The sequence below is a fragment of the Miscanthus floridulus genome, chromosome 2 (assembly GCF_019320115.1).
Source record: "Miscanthus floridulus cultivar M001 chromosome 2, ASM1932011v1, whole genome shotgun sequence".
NCBI lineage: Eukaryota > Viridiplantae > Streptophyta > Magnoliopsida > Poales > Poaceae > Miscanthus > Miscanthus floridulus.
Genome location: NC_089581.1, coordinates 36160078 through 36171718, shown reverse-complemented (window position 1 = coordinate 36171718; position 11641 = coordinate 36160078). Strand labels below are relative to the sequence as shown.

Sequence of the window (11641 nt, the reverse complement as noted above, 5' to 3'; positions counted from 1 at the left end):
GGGCAAGGGAAAGGCGCCGGTAGCGTGCAGCAACGCCCCATCATCAAGCTCTACCCCGCCATCTCCTGAGGAGTCGACTCCGGCAGAGCAAAGCCCGGTGATGGCACCATCCCCGTACCCTTTTGGGTTTGGCAATACCGCCGCCTCCTATGCTTCCGCCTACGCTTCCGCACACGTGGAGCCATCAGGGCACCTCCAACGCTTTGCCCTTGACCTTGATGCTACAACTTCGACCCATACCCACGCTGACTCCTCGGAGGAGGACGAGGCGTGGGCCGGAGCAGACTTTTCTAGGCTTTGCGACCCCGAGGCCATGCGCCGCTTCGTGGCCGTGAGCGACTACTGCTTTGGCTACTCCGACTCCAACGACGAAGGCACTTATGTCCTACTCGTGAGCGCCTCTACGTCGAGCTCGGGATGCCTAGCATAGGCGATGAGGACAGAGGCACGGGTGGTCGCTGTCCGCCCCATGAGGGGGCAGGTGACCCCACACCTCCACGCATCGAGCCTCTGGCAGCGCGGAATGAGAACCCCACCCACGAGGAACTTCGATGCCTTGACCTAGAGCAGCTCCGTGAGCTCCAGGGCAAGGTCGAGCAAGATCAACTCCTTCTGCGGCAGCTTCGAGAAACCCTTGAGCAAGAGCAACGGGGTCATGGTGATGGCGGACCAGCCCGGCGAAGGGCTCGTGACGTCAGCCGTCGCATCAACAATGACGTAGGGGGCGAGCAACCCCCTATCTTCAATCGCGCCAGCCAGAACATCATGGCAGCAGTGATGCTACTCCAGACTATGCCCAAGCCCTCTACCATAGAAGGGCAACTGGTCCACGGCAAGCTCCGAGACCTCCTCAAGACTGCTGCGGTACAGCAGGCCGAAAGCTCCGCCTCTAGACGGCGTGGAGACGCCTTGGAACTACCCGCAGCATCGCCTCAGCAAGGTAGAGGGGCCTCAGTTCGTCCCAAGCCCGCTCGGGCACCAACGGCCAATAGGGCCCCCTCGGTGCACGATCGCCTTGGCAACCGACGTGAGGTACAAGGCGACCACGATGTGGTCAGCGGACGACGGTGCCACGACAACGAGGGGCCCGCCTAAGGCTACCACCCACACCAAGGCGGTCGCTACGACAGTGGGGAGGACCACAGTCCTTCTCCTAAGCCACCTGGCCCTCGAGTCTTTAGCAAGGCCATCCGCAACGCTCACTTCCTGGCCCGGTTTCGGTAGTCGGCCAACCTCACAAAGTACAGCGGCGAGACCAACCCTGAACTGTGGCTCGCTGATTACCGCTTGGCTTGTCAGCTAGGCGGCACGGATGATGACCTGCTCATCATCCGCAACCTCCTCTTGTTCCTATTAGACTCGGCGCGAGCCTGGCTCAAACACCTCCCTCCCTCGTAGATCCACGACTGGTGCGACTTGGTAAAGGTCTTTGTTAGGAATTTCCAGGGCACATACATGCACCCTCGAGAACTCCTGGGACCTCAAGAGCTGTCGCCAGATGCTGAACAAATCTCTTCGAGACTTCATCCGACGCTTCTCCAAGCAGTGCACTGAGTTGCCCAGTGTCGGTGACTCAAAAATTATCCAGGCTTTCCTCTCCGGCACCACCTGCCGAGACCTGGTCTAGGAGTTGGGCCAGAACATGCCAACCTCGATGGTCGTGCTCCTCGACATCGCCACCAACTTCGCCTCAGGCGAAGAGGCCATCGGGGCCATCTTCCCCGACAATGAAGCCAAGGGGAAGCGGAGGGACGAGGCCCCCGGGGCCTCGGCTCCCCACCTCCCCAAGAAAAAGAAAAAGGGTCGCCAAGGGAAATAGGAGGTCCTCAAGGCCGGTCTGGTCACGGTCGTAGAATGCAAGAATCCCCGAGGCCCTAGAGGCCCAAGGCTCTTCAATGATATGCTTAAAAAACCCTATCCTTACCACTAGGGCCCGATGAAGCACACCCTCGAAGAGTGCACCATGCTCTGGCGTTACTATGCTAGGCTCAGGCCCCCCGATGATGAGGCCAAGAGGAGGGACACCGGTGATAGGGACAACGACAAGGACGATGGGTTCCTCGAAGTGTTCAACGCCTTCATGTACTTCGGCGGGCCTTCAGCGTGCCTCACGGCACGTCAGCAAAAGAGGGAGCGCCAGGAGGTCTTCTCAATTAAAGTGGCCACTCCCTAGTACCTCGACTGGTCTCGAGAGGTGATCACCTTTGATCGGGATGACCACCCCGATTACATCCCAAACCCCGAGCAGTACCCACTCATCATCGACCCGATCAGCGGCACCACCTGGCTCTCCAAGGTATTGATGGATGGAGGCAGCGGTCTCAACATCCTCTATGCCAGCACCCTAGAAATCCTAGGGATCGATCAGTCATAGCTCTGAGGCGATGCCACGCCCTTCCACGACATCATGCCGGGGAAACGCACGTGACCCCTCGGGCGCATCGACTTGCCCGTCTATTTCAGCACTCCCTCCAACTACCGCAAGGAGGTCCTCACCTTCAAGGTGGTTGGGTTCAAGGGAACCTATCACGCCATCTTGGGGCGACCGTGCTACGCTAAGTTCATGGCGGTCCCCAACTACACCTACCTCAAGCTCAAGATGCCAGGCCCCAACGGTGTCATCACGGTTGAGTCCACGTATGAGCATGCGTATGACTATGATGTCGAATGCGTCGAGTATGCCAAGCCTCTCATGGAGGCTGAGACCCTCCTTCTCAACCTCGACCGACTTGGTAGCGAGGCGCCTGACTCCAAGCGTCATGCTGGGACTTTCAAGCCCATGGAGGCCATCAAGCTCATCTCGATCGACCCCACCTGCTCTGATGACCGGGTGCTGAGGATCAGCGCCACCCTCGACATCAAATAGGAAGCCGTGCTCATTGACTTTCTTCGCGTGAATGCCGATGTATTCGCGTGGAGTCCCTCAGACATGCCAGGCATACCGAGGGAGGTCGCCGAGCATGCCTTAGACATCCGGGCCAGCTCCAGACCGGTGAAACAGTGCCTACGCTGATTCGACGAGGAAAAGCACAGGGCCATCAGCGAGGAGGTGCAGAAGCTTTTGGCGGCCAGATTCATCAAGGGAGTGTCCCATCCAGAGTGGTTAGCTAATCCTGTATTAGTTAAGAAGAAAAATGGGAAGTGGAGAATGTGTGTAGACTACACCAGTTTGAATAAAGCATGTCCAAAAGTCCCATTCCCATTACCTCGAATCGACCAAATCATTGACTCCACTGCGGGATGCGAAACCCTATCTTTCCTTGATGCATATTCTAGTTACCATCAGATCAAGATGAAAGAATCCGACCAGCTCGTGACTTCTTTCATCACCCCATTTGGCATGTACTGCTATGTGACTATGCCATTCGACCTCAGAAATGCAGGGGCCACCTACCAGCGGTGCATGACCTAGGTCTTTGGTGAGCACATCGGGCGAACCGTCGAGGCCTATGTGGATGACATCATGGTCAAGTCTAGAAAGGCCAGTGATCTTGTCGATGACTTGGAGATCGCCTTCAGATGCCTCAGAGAGAAGGGCATCAAGCTCAATCCCGAGAAGTGTGTCTTCGGGGTCCCCCGAGGCATGCTCTTGGGATTCATAGTCTCAGAGCATGGCATCGAGGCCAACCCAGAGAAGATCTCGCCCGTGACCAACATGGGACCAATCTGAGACCTCAAGGGAGTGTAGAGGGTTATTGGATGCCTCACGGCCCTGAGCCGCTTCATCTTGCGCCTTGGCGAAAAAGGCTTGCCCCTATACCGCCTCTTGAGAAAATCCGAATGCTTTCTCTGGACCCCCGAGGCCGAAGAAGCCCTCGCCAAGCTTAAGGCACTGCTCACCAATCCTTCCGTCCTGGTGCCACCGACCAAGGGCGAAGCCCTCTTGCTCTACGTCGCCGCAACGACCCAAGTGGTCAGCGTGGCCATAGTGGTCGAGAGGTAGGAAGAGGGGCACGCTCTACCTATCCAATGACCTATTTACTTCATCAACGAGGTGCTCTCCGAGACTAAGACATGCTACCCCCACATCTAGAAGCTGATCTATGCCATAGTCTTGGCTCGACGTAAGCTGCGTCACTACTTCGAGTCCCACCCAGTGACCATGATGTTGTCTTTCCCTCTGGGAGAGATAATCTAGAACCGGGAAGCCTCGGGTAGAATAGTCAAGTGGGCCGTGGAACTCATGGGGGAAGCCCTATCTTTCATGCCTCGGAAAGCAATTAAATCCTAGGTCTTGGCCGATTTTGTGGCAGAGTGGACCGACATCCAATTGCCACCTGCTCAGGTCCAGGCGGAATGTTGGACCATGTACTTTGACAGGTCCCTGATGAAGACTAGGGCAGGTGCGGGTCTGCTCTTCATCTTACCCCTCAGGGTGCACATGCGCTACATGATTTGGCTCCACTTCACCGCCTCCAACAATGTAGCCAAATACAAGGCCCTCATCAATGGCTTGATGATCGCCATTGAACTTGGAGTACGGTGTCTCGATGTACAGGGCGATTCGTAGCTTGTTGTCGATCAGGTGATGAAGGAGTCGAACTGCCATGACCCCAAAATAGAGGCATACTACAAGCTGGTACATCGCCTTGAAGACAAGTTCGATGGTCTCGAACTCAACCACATCGCGTGAAAATTTAATGAGGCCGCGGATGAACTGGCAAAGATGGCATCGGCATGGGCCCTAGTCCCCCTGAACATCTTTGCCAGTGACCTCCACAAGGCTTCCATTGACTATGCCTCAGCGGCGGAAGAGGGCCCACCGGTCGAGCCCACCATAGGGCTCGAGGCCCCTCTATCACCAAGACCCCTTCGGCCGAGCCCGAGGTCATGGAAGTCAATGCGGAGCCTCCTGAGGCCAACCAAGGCACGGACTGGCAAGTTTCGTTCCTTGATTGCCTTGTTTGAGGAGAGCTTCCTACAGACAGGACCAAAGCCCGACGGCTTGCGCGATGAGCCAAAACTTACGTCCTCAGCAACGATGAGCTATACAGGCGAAGCCCATCTGGCGTCCTCCAATGATGCATCACCATCGAGGCAGGCCAAGCCCTACTTTGGGACTTGCACGCGGGAGCCTACGGGCACCATGCAGCACCTCGGATGCTCTTCGGAAACACCTTCCACCAAGGGTTCTACTAGCCAATGACAGTTGCTAACGCCACCAAGCTCGTATGCTCATGCAAGGGATGTCAGTACTACGCGCGGCAGACGCATCTCCCGGCCCAAGCCCTCCAAACCATCTCCATCACATGGCCATTCACCGTATGGGGGCTCGACATGGTTGGGCCTCTGTAGAAAGCCCCCGAGGGCTACACCCATCTGCTGGTAGCGATCGATAAGTTCTCCAAGTGGATCAAGGCTCATCCGATCAATCGAATCAAGTCTGAGCAAGCGGTGCTATTCTTTACTGATATCATCCATAGGTTCGGCATTCCAAACACCATCATTACTGACAACAGGACACAATTCACCGGCCACAAGTTCCTGATGTTCTGCGGTGACCACCACATCCATGTGGCCTAGTCGGCCATAGGACATCCTAGGACAAATGGCCAAGTAGAGTGTGCCAATGGCATGATCCTACAAGGCCTCAAGCCAAGAATATACAATCGGTTGAAGAAATTTGGCAAGAAGTGGCTTGCCGAACTCCCGTCGGTCATCTGGAGCCTGAGGAACACTCCAAGCCGAGCCACGGGGTTCACACCGTTCTTCCTGGTCTACGAAGATGAGGCCATCCTCCTCAGTGACTTGGAGTATGGTTCCCCAAGGCTATAGGCCTACAATGAACAAAGCAACCACACTGCCCGCGAAGATGCCCTCGACCAACTAGAGGAAGCCCAAGACGATGCACTGCTACACTCGGCCAAGTACCAGCAAGCCCTACGACGCTATCAAGCCCAGCGCATTCGAAGCCGAGACCTAAAGGTGGGTGACCTGGTGCCGAGACTGAGGTAGAGCAACAAGGGCTGCCACAAGCAGACCCCGCCATGGGAACGGTCGTACATCGTCGCTTAAGTGCTAAAGCCCGGGACCTACAAGCTAGCCAACGAGAAGGGTGAAATCCTCTCCAATGCTTGGAACATAGAACAGCTATGTCGCTTCTACCCTTAAATTTCCAAGCATTGTATACATTGTTTCTCAAAATACAATAAAGAAGCGTTCTTTAGTTGTTCTAATTTTTCGAGAAACCCCCCGAGCCCATCGTGGGGCTCAGTGTTACGATAACACCATAAGGGTGACTCGGCTCTGCCTCTGTAGAGGTACCCACCATGGGACTCGAACAAGACTCAGCTCTGCCTCTATAGAATCGAGCCTCCCTCGGGGGCTAGAAGGGGGGACCCCCCAAGTCCTAGGCACAATTTTTTAATCGTTTTTCAAATAAATTTCTACACCAAACTCTCTATCATGTTCTGACAAATCGATTGTAAAAAAACTAAGGACCAAAAGTCTGTCTTAGGGCCAAAAGGCCGATCGAGCCGTGAGACGGCTTACACCTCTGGGCTATGGCACTCCCTCACCACCTTTTTCCCCGAGGGGCAGCTTAGGTTCCGAGGAAGTTTTTTGCAAGAGATATGTTCAGGAACGAGACAGAGGGCAGAGGCTCGAAAATACCATAAAAATGATTAGAAAGCGTAGACGCATAAGTACTTTAAAAAAGGCCTCGACGGCCACAACGTCACGATATGATAATAATCCTAATCTGTTTACATGGCCCCTTTGGCCTAGGTCAAGGCTCAGGGTCTCCTGCATCGGCGAACGGCGTGGGAGCAACCACCTCCTCTTCAAATAGCTTGGCCAGCGCCATGCTAGGGCCCTTAGCTGCCTCCATCAGCTTCGTGACCTCCTCATCGGCCTCCTCATCCTCAGCTAAGACATAGACGTCACTGACGGACTCAAGGTTGACGCCGGCGTAGTGCGAGTAGACGACGACCAGGGCACGCTTGATGCCTGTGTGCAGCGCTCCTTGGAGTCGCTCACGCACTTGGCCGCTCAACGTGGTCAAGCGGCTCCTAAGGGAGCAGCCCGACTCAACCCCCTCAACCTCTGGGGCCTTGCAGACAGTATGGGCAGTGCTCTATAGCGCGTTGTGCTCCCTAATCTCGGCCTCGAGCACCGCCTACACCGCGACAGAGCCCTCAGCTGCCCGGGAGACCTCCTTCTCCAACCCTGCACCAAAACAAGTAGGATAGGGTTAAGCGCAAAAGAAAATAAGCTAAACAGGGGCGAAGGCCTACGGGACTCACCCTTGGCTTTCTCTTTCCAGCGCTGGACCTCGACTCGAGAGGCCTCGGCTTTCTCTTTCCAGCACTGAACCTCGACTCGAGAGGCCTCGGCCGCCCTGGAAGCCTCCCTCTCAAGCTTTGCATCACGCCAGGGGGTTAGGGGTCGAACACAAGAAAAACAAATAAAACAAGGAGAATAGGACTCACCCTCGGCCTTTCCCTTCCAGACCAAAGCCTCGGTCTAGGAGGCCTTGACCACCTTAAGGGCCTCTGCCAGGGCACCTTTCATCAGCAGGTGCGCACCCTGCTCTGTCCCCAGCTACCCAGCGATGGCCTTGGCAGAGGCCATCACTTCTTTAGCCTGGGACCTGAAGGTGTCCCGCTCACCGGCCACCTAGGTCAACTCCTCTAGCTCCTTGATTCGCGCCGCCTAAGGGGCAGCCTGCTCCTGAGCTATGGCTGCCTCGGCCTTCATATCAGCATAGCGAAGGTGGAGGTCCTCCACCTCCATGCTTTGCACCGATAGAAGCTCGTTGGCATTGGCGAGCAGGTCCTTCTATTGCCGGAGCTGGTCCTAGACATCTCTCTCCCACCAGAGGAACAATGACTTCCCAAGGGACCGGGCCTCGAGCTCCTGGATAGGCAGAAAAGGGGTCATCCACTGCGAGGAAACTCGGGAAAAAGACGACACTGCACAAGAAAAGAAGACGTGTACCTGGGCAACGCCGGGCAGATCGTCAGCCATGATGGACAGTGCTGTCCGCAATGACTGCTCTGCCAGATGGCGATATTGCTTGAAAGAGCTCTAGCGCCCCCCATCGACCACGTCCTCGAGGGCGAATAGAGGCTCCCCCTCAGGGTCGTCCCGGCTCTGCCATAAGACACGTGGGTGATCCCACCCATGGGGCTCAGGTTGTACCCACACGAGGGCTGAGCTTCCCTTGCCAGAGGTCAGAGCTGACTGCTCCACGGTGCTGGCCGCCTCGGCATCCGCCACCTCCTTCCCCTGGGAAGTATCGTTGGAGGAGATCGAATGGACCTCCACTTCCTGGGCACTCTCCTACGACGGCGGCGGGCCTTGGACCAGGGGCGGTACTAAAGCTTTCCCCGCCCTCATATCCGCATCTTGGCCTACCAGTTCCACCATGCCCAAACTGGCCTCCGCCGCCTTGACCTCGACAGCCCATGGAGCCCCGGTGTCCGCCGCTTCGGCCTCCGAAGCCCTGAGGGCCTTGGCCTCCACCGCGTTAGCATCAGAAGTCTGAAGGGCCTCGCCCTCGCCCTCGGTGGCCTCGGTGACTGAGGGCGCCTCGGCCCCATCTGACTCATGGGCCTCGAGTTTGTAGGGCGTAGGCCCCTCCTCCTCCGCTTGCTTTGTGGCCACCACGGTAGCCTCTCCCTAGGCGATCGGCTCCTTCGGGTCGGCCCTCGCCGACACTGCGCCACGTTGTATGGCGGCCTGTGCCTCCACCACCCATTGGGCGGAGGAGCCGGTGCTCACCTTGAGCGCCTTACGTGGCGCCAGGGCGGGCACTTCCACCTGACGCTTCTGGCTAAAGGCAAAGCATCGACAAGGTCAGCATACGACCAGGGAATGAATGGGAGATGCTGCCAACTTCGCCAAAAAAACACTCACCTTGAATGGGGACACAACCGCTTTGGCACTGTGTCCCTCCTCTGCAACGGCGATGGCGGCGGCGGTGGCACGGCCTCTGTGTCCACCGGTGCTAGCCGGCCCTCACCGGACTCTGGCGCCCCCTCGACCCTCTACGGGGGTAGATGCGTCGCCCCCACCGCCGCCTGCTCCACCTCCGCCATCAAGCCCACCGGGCTAACGGCACGCTTCCCTAATGCCCATGCCTCGGGCGTGTCGGCCTCGGCCTCGAGGTGGGTGATCGTCGGACTGCTCGCCAATGCCCCAAGCGTCGTCCCCTTGATGTCAGGGAGATGGTCCAAGGGACCCCACCTCGCTCTCGTCATCATCGTCTGAACAGTCCATCGATAGTGACAACGACGGAGATGCCTCCATCGGGAGACCGTCGTGCCTCTGCTGCCGGTGGCGTTTCTCTAGCTCCTCGCGCTCAAGGATCTTCCTCTTGCGCTTTGCCTCCTTGGCGTCCTTCTGCTTCTTCTGCGCCTCGGCGTGTGCCCGGTTCACCGCCCGCCGCTCTACGTCCATAGGAACGGGCGGCGAGGAGGCTCGCACATCCCTCATCCCATGTAGGAACGGCAAACACAAATAAGGGAATAGGAAATGGTGAGGAACGAGGAGGCCTCGGGGGCCACAGTAGCGTGTGACTTACCAGAGAGAGGTACCCCCGTAATGGGCGCATCGCAAATGGGGTCAGGCCACCGCTCTTCAGCCGCCCCTCTACCGTCTCTCTCACCGACATAGAATCTCCTCGTTGGAGAGGGCGACGGCAGACATTCGGATGCCCTCGATCGGCTCGTCCGGTGTCATGTCAAACGGGCGTCACCGCCAAGCCATCAGTAGTAGCACCCTCCGATGGTGGAAGGCCGCCACGACCACGGCCGCCGTAAGGCTGCGGCTGCGCAGCCTCTCCAGCCCCTCCAAGAGCGGCAGTAGCTTGGGCTGGTCAACCACTGGGACGCTGTACCTCCACTTCTCCGGCTGGCTCTCCACAACCCACCCGGTGTAGGGGGGAAGTCCACCGTCGTTGTTGCGGAGGTAGAACCAGCTATTGTACCAGCGGCGGTTGGACGACGCAAGCTGGGCCAGAATGTAGAGGTGCTGCCAGTCTTAGCACACTTGGAGAGTGCAGCTGCCGGCCCTCATCGCCTTCCTCGTGCCCATTGTGCCTGTCAGCTTGGTGGTAGGCCCCGCCCAGAAGAGGTGGAGCCACAGCTCCCAATGGGGGGCAATGCCTAGGTATCCCTCACAGATGGTGACGAAGATGGCCGCCTGTGCGATGGAGTTAGGATTGAAGTTGTGGAGCTCCACGCCGTAGTAGTACGGGAGCGCCCGCATGAACTGGTCCACCGGTAGGCCGAGACCACGCTCATGGAAGGCCACAAAGCTCACGATGTAGCCATCGCGCAGCCTTGGCTCCGGCTCGCCCCTCGGAGCAATCCACTCTGGCCTGGTGGGGTCAGTAACCGGGCGAAGGAGGCCATCGTTGATGAGCGACTATAGCGTCTCTGCCAACACGTCGGACGGACCCCAAGGATCCGCCTGAAGGACAACAGCACTGCCGGCCATTGTGCGGTGGAGAATGCGGCTATGGCGGTAAAGCTCGCTCTCTCTCTCTTCCCCGCCCTTCTCCCTTCTTCTCCCTGGCGCTCACTGTTCTTAGCAATGGCTCAAAGGCAGAAAAGGTGAATGCAGGCACGGTAAGGAGGAGAAGGACGAGGCTCATCACATATTTTTGTAGGAAGGGGACAAAATGGACGGGCGACGAAATCAGGGAAGTTTCCCTCAGATCTAGCACAGTTAATCCAGATCCGATTTAACCACCCACGTGCTCACCTTTTCCTTATTAATCACGCGCACAGTAACATCCCATCCACTGACATCACATTGCATCCAACAATGGCAGGCGTTGTTCCATCTCCCCAAGAAAACCGCCTCAAAAGGTGCACCTACCGTTGTCAGCCGATGGGAGGGGAATATCCCCCACCCGATTCCTTTTAGATGAAGGAACTGGGCACTAAGCCCGTTATGGTCCAGGGGTTCAAAGGCTGGGCCCTCGAGGGTCTCGACAGTTGCCTCAGGACAACAAAGTCAGGGACAACTATGGATGAGCCCGTACATGGTTGAGCCCCGAGCAAGCGATCGCTCGGGATGCCCTAAGTCGTGTCCGAGACCAGCGGGGAGGTCTCTGAATGGGATCCCACCACAGGGAGGCGCTGAGCCCTCGAGGCCCATCGAACAGCCCTGGGACCCACTAGAGAAGCCCTCTAGTACTTTTGGAGTGCGTCTTTGGACCACTAGCTGACCCTTATAAAATAGGGCACGGGCCTCCACTTGGACTTACCTGGTAACAACTCACCGGAGGTGTCACTGCTCGCGCCCACCGAGGGTAGCCTGGCATACTCCACCCCTCCTTCTGAACGAAAAGGATGCGTGAGGGTCGTACAAAAAGTTAGGGGAACTCTTGATCGCCCTCTCGCTCCGTGTAGAGGCTCGGGGGCTCTTCCTACAACCAAGCCAAGACCTAGCGACCTAGGCTCGCACTCGAGGGTTCGGCAAACAACCCCTCCTTCCGAACGAAAAAGGATGCGTGAGGGTCGCATGAAAAGCCAGGGGAACTCCTGATCACCCTCTCACTCCGTGCAGAGGCTCGGGTGCTCTTCCTACAACCAAGCTGAGACCCAGCGACCCAGGCTCACACTCGAGGGCTCGGCAAATAACCCCTCCTTCCGAACGAAAAGGATGCGCGAGGGTCGCACAAAAAGCC

General features: G+C 57.4%; 1 protein-coding gene across 1 annotated transcript; it reads left to right on the top strand.

The window, feature by feature from the left end:
• The first annotated feature begins 2563 nt into the window (after positions 1 to 2563).
• LOC136536329 (uncharacterized) lies at positions 2564 to 2866 on the top strand. The gene has a single exon (XM_066528663.1). It carries the CDS (start codon positions 2564 to 2566, stop codon positions 2864 to 2866), a length of 303 nt encoding a protein of 100 aa, XP_066384760.1.
• Positions 2867 to 11641: the final 8775 nt, after the last annotated feature.

What these genes read in the sequence shown, in the direction of transcription:
- LOC136536329 (XM_066528663.1), top strand. Translation starts at nt 2,564, where the DNA reads ATGGCGGTCCCCAACTACACCTACCTCAAGCTCAAGATGCCAGGCCCC.